Source organism: Barbatula barbatula (genome assembly GCF_947034865.1).
Source record: "Barbatula barbatula genome assembly, chromosome: 5".
NCBI classification, from domain to species: Eukaryota; Metazoa; Chordata; class Actinopteri; order Cypriniformes; family Nemacheilidae; genus Barbatula; species Barbatula barbatula.
The window spans coordinates 4,470,706-4,490,682 of NC_136769.1; the positions used below are offsets into that span (position 1 = coordinate 4,470,706).

Genomic DNA, 19,977 nt, shown 5'->3' on the forward strand with positions numbered 1-19,977 from the left:
GCCAATATGTTTATTATTGCATTTCTTATCAGAAATGCTAATACCATCCAATACATTTCGTTGCACTGTACTTGTATGTGTGTAATGACAATAAATTGAATCCAATAATAAAGCCGATTCCCTCGTATCATTTTGTTTGTATAATAAGTGAGTTTTAACCAGTTGCACTAGACCTGTAGGAATAGCTTTAAGTACAGTATTGTATTGCTTAAAAAGAATAGGGAAGTCATGGATAGTCATGAAGCGTCATGATGTTACTGGAATTTTCAAATAAAGAGATGATATGAATTAAATCTCTATTAAACCAATTAGAGAAAAAGAGCGATTTGTTTCTAACAGTTATGTTCATATTATTTCAAAAAAGAGTTTTATGTGCTGAGAAATTGTGGATGTAACACAATTTCCACGCGAGAAGAGCTTGCTGATGAAATTTTGCGCAAATAATCCCTTTAGTTCATGCAGGCGTGTTTAAACCGGTTTGGTTCCTATACGGAGTATAAGAAAGAGAACAAACTCTAAAACAACATTTCACAGAAATATAAGAAAAGGACAGAGCAGGAGAAAAAAGAGCAAGATAAACAGCAGCAGCACAAATTTTGCTAAAGTCACTCTAGCAGCTGTCTCATGATCTTATACAAGCCATCACCAGAGCTAACGTAAACATCCCCGCCATCAACAGTGAAATGTCTCGCATTATTAGTATACATTTATCTAGATGTATTTCACGTATTGATTATATATATCAGTTTAAGTTGGAGAAAACAGCCGAAGGGGAACTTCTAAGTGAAAGGGATGCCAGCTAGCATTGCTGTATGTGTTGAAGTGAACGTTAGAAAATATACCAATACCATGTTGGGTGGGGAGACTTCTGTGATGAAAATAGACTTCAATTTTATTAATATGGTGGCGAGTGATGTCATCCTTATATTTATAGGCTGCAGATATGCGAATTTGAGGTCATTGTTGTACACTTGCTGTTCTTATGTTTGCTTTCATTATTTAAGTATCTATTTTTGTAATATTTTTGATTATAGAATGTTGATTATATTGATGTGTCTATTTAAAATAATCCACATTTGCAAACTATTTATTCCATGTTTTGTGAGTTTGTATTCAGAAGTTTAAGTGTAAAGTATTTTATTTAATTGTGTTTAGCTGCAGTAAATGACACAACCGATGTTTGAAGACTTTAAGAATGTTTGAGTTGTTTATTTAAAAAAACCGTTTTAAAACGTCTAACGTCTAATGTTGTTACAGTGTGACATAAAATAAATAAGTGTGTGTTTTTTATATAGAGTTTAATTTAATACAGTAAAAATCATTTCAGATAATTGGGTTGTTCTTTTGACCCAGAAGTTGGGTTATATTTACTCCAATGTTGGGTTATTTTAACCCAACATTTGGGTCAGGTATTTAACCCAGAAGTTGGGTCAAAAAGAACAACCCATTTTTCTGGGTTGAAATAACCCAGAAATTAGTTGGTCCCTTTTTAACCCAGGACTTGGATCAAAAATATCTCATAATGGGTTATTTTTGACCCATGAGTTTTTAGTGTGTATGCAATGCATTATGGGCTGTGTTAACCCCTTCAGACCCTGCTTCAATAAGAATGGACATTACGTCTTTCTTTGTTTAGACCAACAAAACTACATGTTTCTATCATTTTAATAATACCTCACAGATTGCTAACCAAGTTAATGGGAACCTCATTGTCTTGCCCCTGTTATATTTTATTTTAATATGTTATTTGAAGATATTTTAGAGTTGTACAACACAGGGTTTTATTTATTCAATGTCCATCCATTCCCAGTGCAAATGCGTTCTTAAAAATGATAAAACATCAGACTTTTTGTGAGAATTAGTTTAGTTAAAGTTCGTGATTGTTTCGTCAGTTCTGTAAGTTCACAATTCTTTAGATTCCCGAATCATTTCACTCGGGTACTTTTGGCGAGGTTCAGTGTTCCCACTAACGTCAGACTATCTGCCCGAAGGACGCAGGCTACGGTTAGCGCTTCATCTGCACCAACCTGCATCTGCACGTTCAAATTACACGGTAAATAAAACACTTTTTCACTTTTATCGAGAGTATGTGGTTCAGAAAGGAAGTATTATGAAGTTATGTTTGAAATTGCTGCTTAACACGCTGTAGCTAGTAACTTACGCGATTTAAAAAGGGCTCGTCATCTCCGAGATAAAACCAAATGTTCATATTTACTTGCATGTTAAGGACCCCGTGTTTTATCGGCTTGTTTTATCATCTCTGAACATTCACTGTGGTTATTGCGAATGGCCCACGTTAGTCATCAGTCTATTGCTGCCATTCACCACTAAACGTTTGATATTGCGATGTTTTTTTGCGTTTAAATGCGGCTTGTGTTTGAAAGGCGTTTTAGTTATCAAGAATATCAATATTTGTCTGACTGGTTGATTGATATTATACTCTTGTGTTTTAAGGGGATAGCCTCTGTTATTTTACCTGTTTTATTGCCAAGTTTCAATCATTTGTTTTGCTGCGAAAGACTCGGTTGTTTGGTGCTTGAGTTATTTTTTGTGTTGCTGCTCTTAAACAAAAAAGTAGTTCCTTTCTAACACATTTGACTATAATTGTATTAATATTTTATACGATATATATGTTATGTTAAGCAGACATGTGTAGCTCAAAGGCCAATATTGTGCAATAAAGATTAAGTTAAAAACAGTTAGGTACTGTCTTAATTATAACAGCAATATACCGTCAAAATAATTTCACAGCATCTCTGCTGCCAGTATTTTACTGTTAAATATGGGAAAAACAGCAATGAACTGTATTTCGTTTTTACATCAAAATAGCTTAAAATAATTTCACAGCATGACTAATGTAAAATTACAGTAAATTACTGGAGTCTCTGCTGCCAGTATTTTACAGAACAATTTTTCACAGTGTATCATTGAACCAAAAACCACTGATATACATCATGTGACAAACATCTTTGATGAACAGAACACAAAAGTAAAATTAACAATAAAAATTATATTTAATTTATTAACATCTCTAGTATGATAAATTCCCAGTGTTCCTTAGTGACATGAAATACCATTTCAAAAATGACTAACAGAAAATAGTGCTTTTAGGGTCAATATATATATGTTAACTTTTAAGCGCACCATTTTCAAGTACCACATAGTGGTAAATAACTTTTATCTATGTAGAAAAACAATCATCTCTATTTTACAGAGCAGACATTAAAATTGTTTGTATTTACAGACAAAAATAAGACAGTCCAGCATAAAAGCTTAGAAGGAAAGACAAGAGCATTCAAAACATTCAGGGCTTAAGCCTCCAAAGCACAGAGTGAGTTCATCAGGAGACATTCATCATATTGGCGCCAGATCACATCACACTCTTGAATAAATCTATTTTGAATAAGTTCATTCATCATATTGGCGCCAGATCACATCACACTCTTGAATAAATCTATTTTGAATAAGTCTCTTTTTTTCACTTCTTTGTCTGGAAAACTTTACTTTGTAAGTGCTGAGAAACTTTCCATTTCATGATCATCTGGTTTGTTCTGTGATTAAGAAAATATAATTTTATAATATTTATATATAACAAAAGAAAAATATTAACATGCCAAATAATTTTTACAGGTGATCATGAGAATCATCTTAGATAAAAATAAATATAATACCCTTGGTAATCTGCGTCCTTGTGTCCTGTTATTGTGTAAAGACCTATATTACATAAAATCATTGCAATACTTGATATCGATGTACATAATTACTTTTTAGAAATACATTAGATGTATAAGAGATACTTACTCAGTTACACAACCTATTTATTAAGAACAGAGAGAGGAAGAAAATAATTATTAATTGAGTCAATGAAAAATACCAAGTAAGTAGACAGTGTACTGCCTGAAAAAAATGTTTTCTACATCTTCACTTGACTTTGTTATACAATTTGTTTGACACTTCGCAGCAATGTTGAGTCTCGGGGACACTGTTTTACAATTTGACATAACATCAGTTAGACAGCAATTTAAAATAAAAAGTTTGTGTGCAAGATGAGTACTTATCACAGACTTTATATACTGAAAGCCCTTTGATATATTAATTTGTTAAAAAGAGGTGTTTCCTCATTAAGAAATTAAAAAATAAAATGTGGAAAAATCCAAAATCAAAGTCACCTACAATAAAACATTGATTTAAATGTTATAACAAACATCTTCAATGTTTAAACAAAACAAACCTTTAAAAAAGATACTTACAGCAAGACAAGAACACCCAGCATAAGATGAGCACAGATTCAGATGGAAAGACAATGAATCTGAGATCCCCCACCGCACGTTCACCATTTCCTACAAAATAAACATCTGAATTACACAACAATGTAGGAATTGACGTTAATTTTAAAATAAGCCAATCTTAACTCAACAGGGTAAGGCAATATGGAGCATTTTAATATTGCAATGTTGTATCATTATTTTGTTTTGTCCCACAGAATATATGGATCATTTCACTGAATGATGTTAGAACTGTTTTCACTTACGTCTATTTAGAATCAGTTCTGTTGCCAGTGCAACAGAGTTTAATAAAATGATTCCAACAGCTCCAAGCATGAACACAAATACATTGTGCTGATGACCTATAACACAAAACAAACAAATAAAACAATCAAATAGTTGAAGGAAATTTTGTTTTTATTTTGAAATAGTGTTTTCACAATTTTTTCATAATCAATTTTATTTTCCTGCCAAGACTACTGACCTAGAAAGCAGAATACATTTAAGAATTAAAGTTTTAGTAAATCATGATTTGTTCGTGAAAATGTTCCTAAGCAGGTTTCATGCAAAAAAATTGACCGTATGCATGCTAAGGGAATGAGACTTATTATCTGGCAAGTTTTTTGTCAGAAGAAAAGTGAGCGCGTGTAATGCAACTTGCTGTCAGTGTTGTGGCTTTTTCCTGTTTTGGTCACTAGTGGCCCTTACTTTTGGTCTCTGTGTTGCTAGTCTTAGCCTCAGACGTCACGGGACAGTTGGCTAAACGTCTGATGCATAACCTCCAGTTCACACTGCACGCGTGAGCTGCGCGTTTTTACACTTCAGCACGTTGTAAATCGTCATCTTTCACAGGATTTACGGGAGACGTGCGTGTCGTATTCTTTAACGGCCCGTCTGGAAACAACACGGAGCCGCCTGATCTAAGAAATTAGCTGTCGTTTTTACATTGGTTGCTTTAAGAAATCATCACGATCGACTAAACGCTTAATTCTTAAAAGTATCCGAAGATCACGGCATAAACGTTTAAGCATGGTTGTTGCTGTTAACATGTTTGTGAATGCACACCGGTCTGTTACAGCGGGGACGTTTCCACGCCTCTAATCATGAAGCTGCACAAAACGAAACGAGATCGGTTGCTTTACCTATCGGTAATATGGCCTCGTGGGCGGACCTTGGCCAAAGAAAGCGGTGATAAGTTCAGGCGAATCTACTGTGCTGCACTAATTTTTGTCACTTGTAATTAGACGTATTGCTTTCACCTGTGCCTTATTTCTTTGCCGTGCATCCGAAATCGCCTACTTCCATACTATATATATAGTAGGTGAAAATGAGTCATGAGTAGTATGTACAAAACAGTATAGGCGAGAAATACCAGGATGGTGCTTCTACAGAGATTTGCGAGTGTGCATCGGAAATGGCAAATTTCTAAACTGAATTAAATAAAAATAGAGGAAAAGTTAATAGCGGGAGTCTGCTTTTTAAATATAAGCACAGAATAAGGATGTACTGATGCCAAGGTACAGGTTGATGTTAATACATCATAGGTCAAAGAGCATACGGGTCACATGACAATAAAACATGGCGGACGCAGTCCGGAATCTATTCATACTACCCCCACACATACTATAGAACAAGCTGTTTTAATAGTCGATATGTAGGAACTTCTTTTTAATCATGTACAGTCATAGTAGGGCTGTGCAAAAATATCGATGCAGTAAACAATTGCAACAATTTTTTATGATAGTGTATCGATATTCCAGCCTCTTCTATCGATAGGCCAACGTTATTTAAAGTAATGTGCATACGGCATTGTCACAAAAGCAGGAGCATGCATGGTGCTCCAATTGTGAGAGCCGACGTGTGAGTGCACTTTAATCAATCTGATAAAACAAATGCCTTTTTTAAGCGACCCGCTCAGTCACTTGGCTATTGTGGTGCAATACACAAAAAACAATATATGTTTCAGTCATTAATGACATTTGTTCATTGATTCATGTGTTTATTAAGCAATAAGCCCTGCAAAGTTATGGGTTAAAGTGCATTTTATAATACCTAAGGGAGTTGTTAGGCACGACGCAAAGCTGTTATAAAATGCTCTGTAACCCACTGCTTCCCAGGGCTCATTGCTTTTATAAAACAATAATTAAATATATCTTAGGCTCTGTAATGCGGTCAGCAGTTATAAATCAGAATCAAGGACCTGAACTAATGAAACGCATATTGTGCTTTTACGGATGCAAGACTGGCCTTTTACACTACACACTTGTGTGAGCAACACACTGCACCCAAAAATGTCAAATGATGGATACTGTACCAGACTTGTAGTCCTTAAAGACCAGGATATACGAAACTTTAACAAATACAACAGAGGTCAAATCCTCGAAATCTGTAAAGCAACAAACACAGATTACTTTTTACAAAGCACATGCTGCTCATCTTTCTAACAGTTGTGAGGCTATAAAGTTATATCTGTCTTTTATTTTTTAAATATATTTTAAATTGACAAAATTAGTAAACAAAGTAAATTACAAATGAAATATTATTACAAGTATATTTAGGTAACAAATATGTCCTGTAATGTACAACAATTTAGTGGATCTCAGAACATTGCTGAGAGTATTTTAAATTCCCATCATAAATGCAAATTAGTGTGTCACTTACCTGGATTGGGAAGAAGAAAGAAAAACAGCAAAAAGAAAAATTGAAAAGGTACCATGCAGAAAAAAAGTTTCTTTTGTTCTGCTCCGCGACATCCTGTCCATAAAAAAAATCAAACAAGCAAAAATATTAAACAATGGTTAAATAGTCTATTTTGCTGTATTCGTGATGGATGGATGGATGGATATATATAGCACTTTAATGTGTATTGCTATACACCCAAAGTGCTGTGTATCACTGCACATTACCCTTAGCAACATAAATAATCAATAATATAGTGTCAACTGTTTCATGTATTATCTATTTAAAAGGAAAGTTGTGCGTTTATAGTGTGTAGAAGTTTCAAGCATACTTAAATGTAAAATCAAATCAACATTAATAATCTACTTTACTATATCAATATACAAAGTACTGTATACTTACATAGTTTTTTTACATAATCATACGGCCCCAACATTATGTATTTTAAAATTACAATTAAACGTATTCATTAATAAAAAGAAGGAACAAATGTGTGCGTTCAATTAAAATTGTATTTATATAGCGCTTTCACAATGTGCATCATTCCAAAGCAGCAGAAAATGAGAAAAACTGAACAAAACAAAAAAGGTAAAACACAGCACAGTACATGGTGTTAATAGAACAGGTTAAATTATTTTAGTAAATAATATCTAATGTCAGCAGTCTCCCGGTGGTTTATTTATCATATTTTGCATTAAGTGAATTCTTGGCTGTAAAGATGCGTCTTTAATCTAGATTAAAATTGGGCGAGTGTGTCTGATCCTGGAATAATATCAGGAAGGCTATTCCAGAGTTTAGGTGCTACGTTTGAGAAAGCTCGACCCCCTTTGGTGGATTGAGTACATTTACATTTATTCATTTGGCAGATGCTTTTATCCAAAGCGACTTACAAGTATTTTTTTTTACAGTGACACATTACTGCAGAGCAATCAGGGGTAAGGTGTCTTGCTCAAGGGCACTTCAGTCATGACCTGCTGGCACTGAGATTAGAACCGCAACCTTCTGATCACAAGCCCAACGCTCTAACCACTAGGCCACAACTTAGAGAGCGTGATGGGTTGTAGTGTGATATAAGCTCTGTTAGGTAGGTAGGGGCTAAACCCTTTAAGGCTTTATAAGTGATTAAAAGAACTTTAAAGTCAATACGACACTTAATGTGAAGCCAGTGAAGGGTTGATAACATTGGGGTTATGTGATGGTATTTTCTGGATCTGGTTAGAACTCTGGCAGCTGCGTTCTGAACTAACTGTAGTTTGTTTATTGATGATGCAGGAAAAACACTAAGTAGCGTATTACAGTAGTCAAGTCTTGAAATCATAAATGCATGAATAAGCTTCTCTGCGTCAGCAACACACAGAATATTTCGTAACTTGGCAACATTTCTCAGGTGGAAAAAGGCTGTTTTTGTGACATTTGAGATGTGATTTCGAAATGACAGGTTGCTGTCTAATATAACGCCTAGATCTTTTACTGTATTTGTTGGAGTAACAGTACATCCTTCAACTTGCAGTTTTTAATCAGAAATATTCGGTTTGCGTGTCTTTGGTCTGTGGTGGAGGGTACAGATCCAGGATCAGCGTCACCTGGAAAACGACCCGGCAGCTAATGCTGATCGCCCACACCTGTTGCTGATTAGCTGCCGGGCATAAAACCCTCACAAACACACCACTCTGGGCTCGTTCGCCAAGAGACTAATGCTGTCTGTTTTACCCACAGAGTCAAGTGATTGAAGCCCAGAGGAGCACCATTGCACGAGCACGGACTGGACTGGATATTTCACGGCACGAACACCCCGGAATAGCACGTTGTGGACACTATTTCACTAGTTGTATTAATAAATTCCCCTCTGGGGTTGCTTACACCAGCCGTCTTGTGTCCGTAGTGTCTCTTTCCCTGCCACAAGTGGTGGAGAATGCGGGCACAGTGGTAAGAGACCTCCGAGCCAACGTGTTATTTTTTTTTTCCTCTAACACCAGTATTTCGTCTATCGCAGGAACTACGGACGCTCTCTCTCTCTCCGCGGCCAAAATGGAGGAACTCCTGCACCGACTTACGGAGGTATCAGTCCGCCAGCAGCAGTGCTTTGACCAGCTGGTGGCCAGACAAGAGCGAGCAGACCGGGATATAGAGCAGCTCCAGGCAACCCCGTCTAGATCTCCGCTCCGCTAGATCAGGCTTCCATGCTGCTGACGAAAATGTCAGATCAAGATGACGTCGAGGCATACCTGCACATGTTTGAGATGATCGCCACCAGAGAAGGCTGGGGGAATGACCAATGGGCACGCCTCCTGGTGCCTTTCTTAACGGGTGAAGCACAGCGGGCCTACTATGCTCTGACGATGGACCAGGCTGACGATTACCGTGTGCTGAAAAGGGAGATCCTAGCACGCGGGGGACTGTCACCTCCCTGTGCCGCACAACAGTTCCAGGGGGGGACCTACGATGAGCTTGTGCCGGTCTGGCAGCAGGTCGCCCAACTGACACGCCTGGTGCATCTATGGCTGCTGGCGGATGACTCCACAGCGCTACAGGTTGCAGAGAGGGTCATGATCGACCGTCTGCTGCGAGCCCTACCCCGACACCTCCAACGGCCAGTGAGCATGAGGAACCCGGGGACGACAAAGGAGTTGGTGTGGAGTTGGTGGAAGCCTCATCCGCCCGAGACGCCAGAGAGAGAGAAAAGACGGCACCCCGGAGGGTACAAGTCGACCAGTGAGCTGGAGCCAGGTCCGAGTATTAGAGGGACAGGATAGGCTCCCTGCGCCTCACCCTCTCACCCACTTCGTGGTCAAGAACGGCCTACTCTACTGTGTTGCGCAGCGGCGGGGGAAGTTAAACATCTACTTGTGGTGCCGAGGACCAAGACAGAAGCGGTCCACGAGCTGGCCCACTCCCACCCTATGGCGGGACACCTTGGGGCCCAGAATACTCTACAGAGAATCCGGGACCGATTCCACTGGCCAGGGATTGATGCAGAAGTAAGGGGTTTCTGCCAGAGCTGCCCTACCTGCCAGCGAACATCCCCTCGGCACCTGCCCCCCAGCCCGTTGAAACCGATGCCCATCATCAAGGTACCCTTCGGTCGGATCGGCATGGATCTGGTAGGGCCGTTGCCGAAGTCCGCCCGGGCCATGAACACATCCTGGTCGTCGTGGACTACGCCACCTGATCCCCCGAGGCCATTCCCCTACGCAAAGCCACCGCAAAGAACATCGCCAAGGAGTTGTTTATGATGTTCAGCCGGGTGGGCATTCCTAGCGCTATCTTGACGGACCAAGGCACTCCCTTCATGTCCCGGCTGATGAATGATCTATGCCAGCTCTTCCGGATTAAACAGCTCCGCACATCGGTATACCATCCCCAGACGGACGGATTGGTGGAGCGGTTTAATCAGACCCTTAAGCGGATGCTGCGGCGAGTGATAGCCGAAGATGGGCGCGACTGGGACCTCTTGCTACCCTACGTCCTGTTCGGGATTCGGGAGGTTCCCCAGGCCTCCACCGGGTTCACTCCGTTTGAGTTGCTGTTTGGCCGTCAGCCCAGAGGATTGCTGGACATAGCACGGGAAGTGTGGGAACAGCAGCCTGCACCACATCGGACGGTGATCGAACACGTGAGAGAGATGCGAGAGCGGATCGACCGGGTGATGCCCCTGGTGAGGCAACACCTAGCAGAGGCCCAGCGCTCCCAACCGCCACCTCCAAGTTCCTGGCATCTTGGCAGGGTCCATACTCCGTCATAGAGAAGGTGGGACCAGTTACGTACCGAATACGTCAGCCGGGACGGAGGGAGGAGGAAACGGTCTATCACATTAACCTGCTCAAGAGGTGGATCGCCCCGCGGGAACAGGTGGCTGCGTACGTCCAGGAGGTCGATCCAGTGGTAGACCTCGGAGAGCAGCTATCAGCGGCCCAGAAGACCGAGCTAGAGGCCTTGGTCTGTCAGTACAAAGATGTGTTCACAGAGCACCTGGGACGGACCAACGTGATCCAACACGAGATCTGAACGGAGCCCGGAGTCGTCGTACGGCAACGGCCCTACCATGTACCCGAAGCCCGCCGGCAAGCTATCGAGGAGGAGGTACAGCGGATGCTCCAACTAGGGGTCATCAAGCCATCCCGTAGCCCGTGATCCAGCCCGATCGTGATGGTCCCAAAGCCAGACGGCACCCTCCGGTTTTGTAATGACTATAGGAAGCTCAATGAAGTCTCCTCATTCGACGGGTATCCCATGCCGCGGGTGGACGAGCTGCTGGATCGCCTTGGTAGGGCTCGGTACATCTCGACACTTGACCTCACCAAGGGCTACTGGCAGGTGCCCCTGTCAGCCGAGGCCAAAGAGAAGACGCCTTCAGTACCCCCAATGGCCACTGGCAGTACCGAGTCCTACCTTTCGGTCTACATGGAGCCCCCGCGACCTTTCAACGAATGATGAACATCGTGTTAAAGCCCCACCAGAACTACGCAGCGGCCTATATCGATGATGTGGTGGTACATTCCGAGAGCTGGGAGGAACACCAGGATCGACTCCGGAGGGTGTTCGACGAACTACGGCGGGCTGGACTCACAGCCAACCCAAAAAAGTGTGGTGGAGGTTACAGATCCAGGATCAGCGTCACCTGGAAAACGACCCGGCAGCTAATGCTGATCGCCCACACCTGTTGCTGATTAGCTGCCGGGCATAAAACCCTCACAAACACACCACTCTGGGCTCGTTCGCCAAGAGACTAATGCTGTCTGTTTTTACCCACAGAGTCAAGCGATTGAAGCCCAGAGGAGCACCATTGCACGAGCACGGACTGGACTGGATATTTCACGGCACGAACACCCCGGAATAGCACGTTGTAGACACTATTTCACTAGTTGTGTTAATAAATTCCCCTCCGGGGTTGCTTACACCCGCCGTCTTGTGTCCGTAGTGTCTCTTACCCTGCCACAGGTCCGATAAGTAATATTTCTGTTTTATTAGAATTTAAAAGAAGGAAATTACAGGTCATCCAATGTTTTATATTTCCAATGCACTCTGCCAATTTGGATAGCTGGGAGGAATCATCTGGTCTTGATGAGATATATAGCTGAGTATCATCTGCATAGCAATGGAAGCTAATTCCATGTTTTTAAATAAATAATGTTTCCGAGGGGAAGCATGTATATGGAGAACAGCACGGGTCCCAGAACCGATCCCTGAGGTAATCCATAATTTACTTGCGTTAGATTTGATGATTCCCCATTTAAATGGACAAATTGATGTCTGTCTGACAAGCAAGATCTGAACCATTGTAGTGCCTGTCCCTCAATACCGGTATAATTGTGCAAGCAATCTATAGTGTGTTTTTTTCCTATATTTCTGGAGGATCTTGAGAGATTATACGTCTCGAATATGAAATTTGGGAAATACTGCATTAACATGAAACTAACAATGAGCAATACAGTTTTTATTAATCTTGTTTATTGTTAGTTAATGCCAAATACAATTGTTCATTTTAGTTTGTGGTGCACATTCAATGTTTTAAAAATATTAGTAAATAGTGAAAATAAAGATGAATGCAGACATGAAATCTTAGCTTTAATAGTTTCATAATAATGAGATGGGTCCATAGTTTTGTAAAGTCTAGTTAACTGTGACAGAACACAAGACAATATAGAACTTGTTAGACTGAACGGATGCTTAGAAGATGAGGGAAAATGTAATGCATTTTGGGATAAGATACATTTTAAAGAACATTTTGATAAATTAAAAAAAATTAAATATATTTGTTAATTTATATATATTTTTTATATAGAATTTTAAATAATAACTACAACATTACATTAATGGATGGATAGATATTGTCATTAATGACCATCAAGACGGAATTTTGCACTTCAGTACACTCCAGAAAGTGTTATGTTAAGTTTTAGGTAATGTACTATAAAAATTGTGGAACAGGAGATAATATAAACGCTGCAGTTATAGTTAAACTCACATAACAAGCATGTAAAACTACTTAAAGTGGGTGATCCAGTCCTGAAAAAATTTTTGTCATGTCGGTTGGAAATCTCTTAACATCCTGAAAGCAATCATGAAGCATAGTGGTCAAATAATATTTGTCCCGTAGGACCAAAAAACTTTCTATAGATATTATTGCAAAAATAAATATTGCGATAGTTTTCTGTATTGATATTTTTGCACAGCCCTATAAGCTATTAATTATTTCCTCATTTCCACACTATTTCAGAGCAAATAACATTTTATTTATATAAAACAGTCAAAAGGCTGAATGATTACAAAATAATTGATTCTGAATGATTTGTTTTGATTACTTATATGAGCACAGTGCTTGAGTTTCACAGGTTCCAGGTCACTAAGAAGATATTTCATGATAATTGTATCAACAAAAGTACATTTCACAGCTCAACACAGTTGTAATACTACATTAAAACCAATGATACAGAGACTCTTACCGTTAATGAAGATCCACAGACTGAACAGTAGAACAAATCCAAAGCATATTCCAAGCCAAATATGCATAGTCAAGTTTGTAAAGTGTATCATCTGTTTCCAGGCATATGTAAAGATAACTGGAACAAGAGCAGAAACAAAGGAAATAAAAATATTACAAATATTGTCCCATGCTAAAATTAAAAACTACACATCTAAGGGGTAAATAATATACAACATCTCCAAAAAGTACCATGAGATACTGCAGGACCTACAGCTTGACAAAAAGATCTGATCTGATTCTAACTTTCTACTTCTAGGGGCGCAGCACTAAATGTAAGGTATTACTTTCAGACTGTTGACCCCAATACATAAAAAACAGCTATAAACTTCTACAAAATAGGATTACACATATCTTATTAAAACTTTCTTTTCTGCCGCATTGAAACAAAACGATAAATTGTGCTTTAATCTAATATTACATCACAGCAGCAGCTCGCGCATTGTTTGTTGCTTGAAAACAGACCTGAGAGATTAATGAAGTTTGGATTTCCTAGTAGCGTATAGTTGTATGGTGTTTAATGATATATGACCGTACCTGTCAGACCCGTGATTGCGAACCGGGAATAAAGTCACCACATCACAGGTCTCAAATGTTAATAGAGTATAATAAAAAAACAAAGATCAACAGCACCCGAAATAATATCAATACACTTCAAAACGGCCTCCATTATTCACAAACGGTGGATAGAACCTTGAAAAATTATATATGAGCTCACCAAATTACAGACATGGCTGATTCACACGGGATTAAGATCACAGACAACCTCTGCAATTATTACAAATGACTAGAGGTCCCCAGCAGGGGCGATTCTAGGATTTTCATTTTAGGGGGGATCAGCCCCCAATAAGGGTATGATTAAAAAAATATTATTTGACTTTTGTAGGTTTGTATACTACTAACCTTATTGCTATCCACTATTTCATTGTATTTGAGAAGTGTATGTATAAGAATATAGACAAAACACGTTTTAATGTAATTGTCTATTGGAAATATGTTTAATCTGTTCTATATTTATTTCTATTTATTAAAAACAACAACATGAATTATCAATTTGCCACTTCTATAAATCAATTACTTAAAATAAAACACAAATCCCTTTACTCTACTCTTACTCTTATGTATCATGATACACTAATGATTCATTATTACTTAATACAAAAAATATTTAATATTACAAAACAAAATAACTCCACATGATGTTTCTCTCTCTGTGCCATTTGTTGCTTTCAGACAATGATGTGTGTATTTAACCATTTCTGGGCATGGCTGCACAATGTAATGCCGAGATACACAATAATATGTTTTAAATTTTAAAAAGTACATTAAAATAAATCATGATCGTTTTCTAAAGTATGTTTTCATAGGTGTTAATCGCTTCATTTTTGTTGGAAGAAAAAACAACTACCACACTGTAGCGAAGACGTACTGGATTTGGATGAGAAACCGAACCGTGTATTGGTCCAGTAACATTATGTAAACTGCAATTACAAGAACTGCACCGATGCAGATGTCATATCATAACAATCTATCAATAAATGCACACGCACGCACGCACGCGCGCACACACACACACACGCACGCACACACACACACACACACACCTTGTACTCTCTGATGTTCGCTCTGCTCGGCTGAAGCCCCCCTAAAAAGGGCCTAGTGACGCCCCTGGTCCCCAGGTAATACTAATCCGTGCGAATAGTGTTTAAGACCCAAGATAAAACCTTTCCGTAATGCGCCCCCGGAAAAATATGTAGAATCTTATCTTAAAACTCAGTCATCCCCAATTGATCTTTTGACATGTTTTACTGTCACGATGATAATATACATGTCTAGTGTAGTGCAAAATTTAGATTTGCCCACCTGAGTAAACAATGATGGTTAAGGCAGCAAATTCGTTTGTTATAGTTAAAAACCTAATCCACGGTTTAGTGCTGTCTGTAAAAAAGAAGGGTTGAATGCATACATTTAAAAAGCTTCAAATAAAAAAATATTGCAAAGCACTGATGTACAAACAAAGCCAACAACTTTATCAAACAGAATCTATTTAAACACAAGATGAATGTGCATCAGAAGCATTTGCTATTTTACTTAAACATTTTCGCATCAAAACATACCTTGAAGATCATTTAAATGGGGTACAGACCAAAACAACATGGCAGGCCTCAGAATATAAAGAGCAGAGCAAGTGACTGTCTCTTTTAGAAATCCTGAAGAATAATTATATATTGGTTAAAAGGTATGAAACACAGCATGAGAAGATATAGATAAAATACAACAGGTGTTTTAAGATAATTTTAGGCTGGACTGTGCCATTCACAACAAGAGTTTTTTTATTATTACCTTTAATAATTTGAAATCTGCTATCAATTGCCATATAGAGATTAAGTGAGATCAAAACATTTCACAAATGTCAAGCTTTTCAAAAGAGAGATTTTTTACATGTTCCACCAAAAGCTTTAGTAGCCATGTTACCATCCACCTATAGTATAATGTGCAGTTTGGGATATCTTGTAAAAAAATGTTGATTGAAAATGCCAAGATGAGCATCAATTCTTAAAATTAAAAACATTAAACAGCAAATGTAATGATCCTGCACAAGGCCAAATTTAGTATGCTTTGATAGGCTTTGTATATACCTTAATAAACTTAAGGCTTTAGGATGTAAAAGATGTTAAGATGGCTTGACTTCACTCTGTTGTCAACTTGAAATACACAAAACGAAGTCACGCTGTTTCTCAGTATTTTGCATGTCTGTTGCAGCAGATTCTATCAGTGTGTTAACTATGGTGTGTTGTGTGTTATTGATATTTCATGGTGTCTTGTCACAGTTTATTCTGAACACATAGGCTGCTGCAGTCTTTGTGATTGAGAAGTTGATTTTGGATCAATTTATGTCTTAAACTAAGTTTTGTATTTAAGTTCTGGTCGTTATTACTTATTTCCACTGTAAATATGCAACCAAATCTAACAGTGGGGTTCCAGCAGCTAAAGTTTTCAAAGAGCATATAAAACAGTCACTTATTACTAATATAATGAAAACAATGGAAATAGATTAATAGCGTTAATGATTTTTGATTTATGAGTTGATAACTACCACTAGTAAAGCTCAATACTCACCCTCAGTATTACCCCAGATTATGAAGGCAATACACAAACAAATGTTTGGAAAAAAGACAAGGGAAACCTTAAGAGCCTGGACAGTTCTGCTGGTTTCTAAATGAAAGATGCAAAATAACCACAGTTAAATGCTTTTACATGGAAATGTATTGGGATTGAGGTTTTATTGGTTTACAGTAACATTGTTTTTTGAGTCTAATATGGTTTAAGTTGTAGGTAGAATTACTAGTACCAGCACTTGCAGTTACCGGGACTTTACCCTTTAAAAATGTCCTAACATTTATCTTTTAGGTACAGATAGTGTACATTTGGTTCTGATACAGTGTGTACTCCTGAAGTAATAATGTACTTTTCTTTACGTGCAAAACGTTTAGAAGGGTACAGCCCTAGTGACACAAAGGGACATTTTGACCATTTTTGTTTATGTAGTTTATGAATAAATGGAAGTTGCGATGGTGTTTTCTTATGAATTGTGACGTATATCTGAGTGTAACAGCTTCTGGAATGAGAAGAATGCAGGGTAAGCCTTGATTTCATTATCAGGATGTGATTGGATAGTTGGCAGTTGGAAGCCTCGCCATTGGATGGTAAATGTCTTGCATACAGTTATCAGTTGTATGAAATAGCTTGTCATTTGCATGATTGTTTTTTAAGTATTAACAATTGCAGATTCTGCAAGAAATATAGATATAACAATAGTAATATGTAATATGTAAACTTATATCTATATTTCTATATGCAAGAAATATAGATATAACAACAGTAATATGTAAACTGTAAATGTATTTTCTACAATCAAAATTTTGCCTTTTAAAGTATGTTGTACTTGCCCTTGAAAATTAAGTTCTTCCATTAACAATAACATAGTCACTTAAAAATAAAGCAATACTTCAGATAAGTACTTTAATTAGGTCAAAAAATTGTAAACAAATGACCGTGTTTGCTCTTCGCAGCCTGAAATTTTACTTTGGCAGGCTGGCAGCGGACAATTAATTCTTTGTGCATGAAAACCTTGCATAAAATCAGAAAGAAAACCATTTTAATATACCGATAAAGAATATTCTTGTTAAAAATGTACCTGTGTTGTTTGATCTGCAGTAGATGATAGAACAGAGCAGAAGAGCAGATCCACACGCACAAACACACAGAATCAACACCAGTATGTGTAAACCAGAAAAACCTGTAAGGCACGAGTCAACAATTTACATTCAGTTTCTCCATATTATGTATCGCTTCATTGTTTGCTCACTCTTGTATGTCGCTTTGGATAAAAGCGTCTGCTAAATACCTTAAATTAATTATCTTAATAAAGTAAGTGATTTTTACAGATTTGCTTGTTACTCACCCAGTTGTTCCAGTACAACAGTTGTGTTTGCAGACTGTCCTCCAGCAAACACTTGACACATGTAAACTCCTTTATCTTCAGTTCTGACTCTCTTCAGTCTGAGAGAGAAGTTTCCTCTGTGGATTTCATGCCTGAAGAACTCAACTCTGTCTCTGTATCGCGTATCTGATGCATCTAATAGAGTTTTATTGCTTTCATAGAGCAGAACCGTGATGTGTACATCTTTAACTATTTTCTTCCATGAAACCTCATCAATGTGTTCAGGTGGGATGTGAGAGTCCACAGAGCAGTTCAGAGTCACGTCTTCTCCCTCATATGCAGATATGGACTGATCTGATCCAGACACTATCAATCGCTCTGAATGAATATAATAAATATATATTAGAATATTAATTCAATGGTAGACTACATTTTTAAAACGATATGAGCAACTCATATGATCAAACTCACCAACATCTTGAATTTCCAGCACAGTTTCTCCAGACTCTGGTCCGCTGTGAACTGTACATGTGTATTGTCCTTTATCTTTATCTGTCACATTCATCAACATGAGGGAGAAATTTCCATCTTTAATGTTGTCAGTGAAGAAATGAGCTCTATCGTGATAATCCTCATGTTGGACTTCTGGTCTAATATCTCCATCTTCATACATTTACATTTACATTTATTCATTTGGCAGACGCTTTTATCCAAAGCGACTTACAAGTAGTTTTTATACAGTGACACATTACTGCAGAGCAATCAGGGGTAAGGTGCCTTGCTCAAGGGCCCTTCAGTCATGACCTGCTGGCACTGAGATTAGAACCGGCAACCTTCTGATCACAAGCCCAACGCTCTAACCTTTAGACCACAACTGACCCATACAGATGAATGAGAATCTGTGAGTCTGATCTCTTCCATTGCACCTCCAGATCATTCAGTGATACGAGTGAATCAACAGAACAGGGCAGAAGAACTGAACCTCCCAGAGGAACAACCAGAGGACCCGAGGAACCCTTCACTGTTAAACCTAGAAAGTAAAACATTATTCATATATAAAGAGATAAAACATAACTAATATATTATTAAAGTGATGGTTCACCAAAAACTGAAAATTCTGTTTGGTTACTGACATTATTCCGAATATCTTCCTTTGTGTTCAGCAGAACAAAGAAACGTATTCAGGTTTGAACAACCTGAGGGTAAGTAAATGATGAAAGAATTTTCTTTTTTGGTGAAGTATCCCTTTCATGGAAAAAACCAATTCGGTGGTTTTAATATTTTTCACTTCAATTCAAATGGACAGACTTTAAACTGGGATCAGTTTACCACATTGTGACTTCATAGTTACCTCAAAAGTGAACCTTTTTTGATTATTTATGCACCCACATGTCATTCTGCTAAACCCAAACATATCTCGAATCATACACCATCGACTTCCATTCTATGGCAGTAAATGTGGATGTGATCTGCTTGGTTACTGACATTCTTCCAAATATCTTCCTTCGTGTTTAGCAAAACAAAGAAACGTATACAGGTTTGGAACAATCCGAGTGTGAGTAAATGATGACAGACTTTTCTGTTTTGGGTGAACTGCCCCTTTAAGATGGGAGGATATACTCACTTTAGTTCATGTCTATACGGGACATTTGTTTGGCCTAAACCCAGCTTCTGTTTAAGCTGTCAATCTAAAAATTACTGAACATTCTTATTCTGATCATTTAGGAATTCAAATGAAAACCATGCCATGGTGTATATTTCCGGAAATGCAGTTATATTGTTTTTATAAACACTTTAAATAACTATGCAGGTTCAAGAATGTACATACAACCGCATTTAAAGCAGCCAAATACACTATATTGATTTTAGCCTCTGTGCACGAATATCTATTAGTCCGTGATAAACCAACGAACAGAAGACTGTACAAATAAACATGTTACTTACCGTCACCAAACCCCAGAAATACTGACATGACAATACAGCAAAGCAGATACATCCTAAAATATCTAAAAGACCAAACATGTCAACGATTAATGATCATAAAACGTTTAGCATAGCCCACATATTAACGGACCATTTTCACTTTCGCTTTTGTGGGCTGGGTCTTA

The 19,977-nt window shown here is 38.2% G+C and overlaps 1 protein-coding gene across 4 annotated transcripts; it reads right to left on the reverse strand.

Moving 5' to 3' along the window:
- Window positions 1–2,731: 2,731 nt before the first annotated feature.
- On the reverse strand, window positions 2,732–19,969 carry LOC306893803 (uncharacterized protein). 4 transcript variants are annotated; one of them, XM_079455849.1, is made up of 15 exons: window positions 19,814–19,969; window positions 18,341–18,899; window positions 17,891–18,247; window positions 17,624–17,725; window positions 16,546–16,641; window positions 15,543–15,635; window positions 15,289–15,363; window positions 13,388–13,504; window positions 6,927–7,019; window positions 6,580–6,651; window positions 4,532–4,627; window positions 4,251–4,340; window positions 3,802–3,814; window positions 3,672–3,714; window positions 3,353–3,551 (listed from the first exon to the last, which is right to left on the reverse strand). In XM_079455849.1, exons 2-15 carry the CDS (start codon window positions 18,540–18,542, stop codon window positions 3,501–3,503), a joined length of 1,500 nt encoding a protein of 499 aa, XP_079311975.1. In that variant the 5' UTR covers window positions 18,543–18,899; window positions 19,814–19,969; the 3' UTR covers window positions 3,353–3,500. The 4 variants fall into 4 exon arrangements, with proteins under 4 accessions (XP_079311977.1, XP_079311976.1, XP_079311975.1 ...); XM_079455851.1 differs by lacking the exon at window positions 3,802–3,814 and having other exon boundaries at window positions 2,732–3,551; window positions 3,672–3,696; window positions 4,247–4,340; XM_079455850.1 differs by lacking the exon at window positions 3,802–3,814 and having other exon boundaries at window positions 2,743–3,551; window positions 4,247–4,340.
- Between the last annotated feature and the right edge of the window lie 8 nt (window positions 19,970–19,977).

Excerpts from the sequence above, each read along its gene's own strand:
- LOC306893803 (XM_079455848.1), bottom strand. The coding sequence starts at position 18,542 with ATGTATGAAGATGGAGATATTAGACCAGAAGTCCAACATGAGGATTAT. Across the intron at positions 4,628-6,579 it reads CTTTAAGGACTACAAGTCTG|GTCATCAGCACAATGTATTT; the intron begins GTACAGTATCCA and ends TTTGTGTTATAG. Across the intron at positions 4,341-4,531 it reads AGAACTGATTCTAAATAGAC|GAAATGGTGAACGTGCGGTG; the intron begins GTAAGTGAAAAC and ends TTTATTTTGTAG.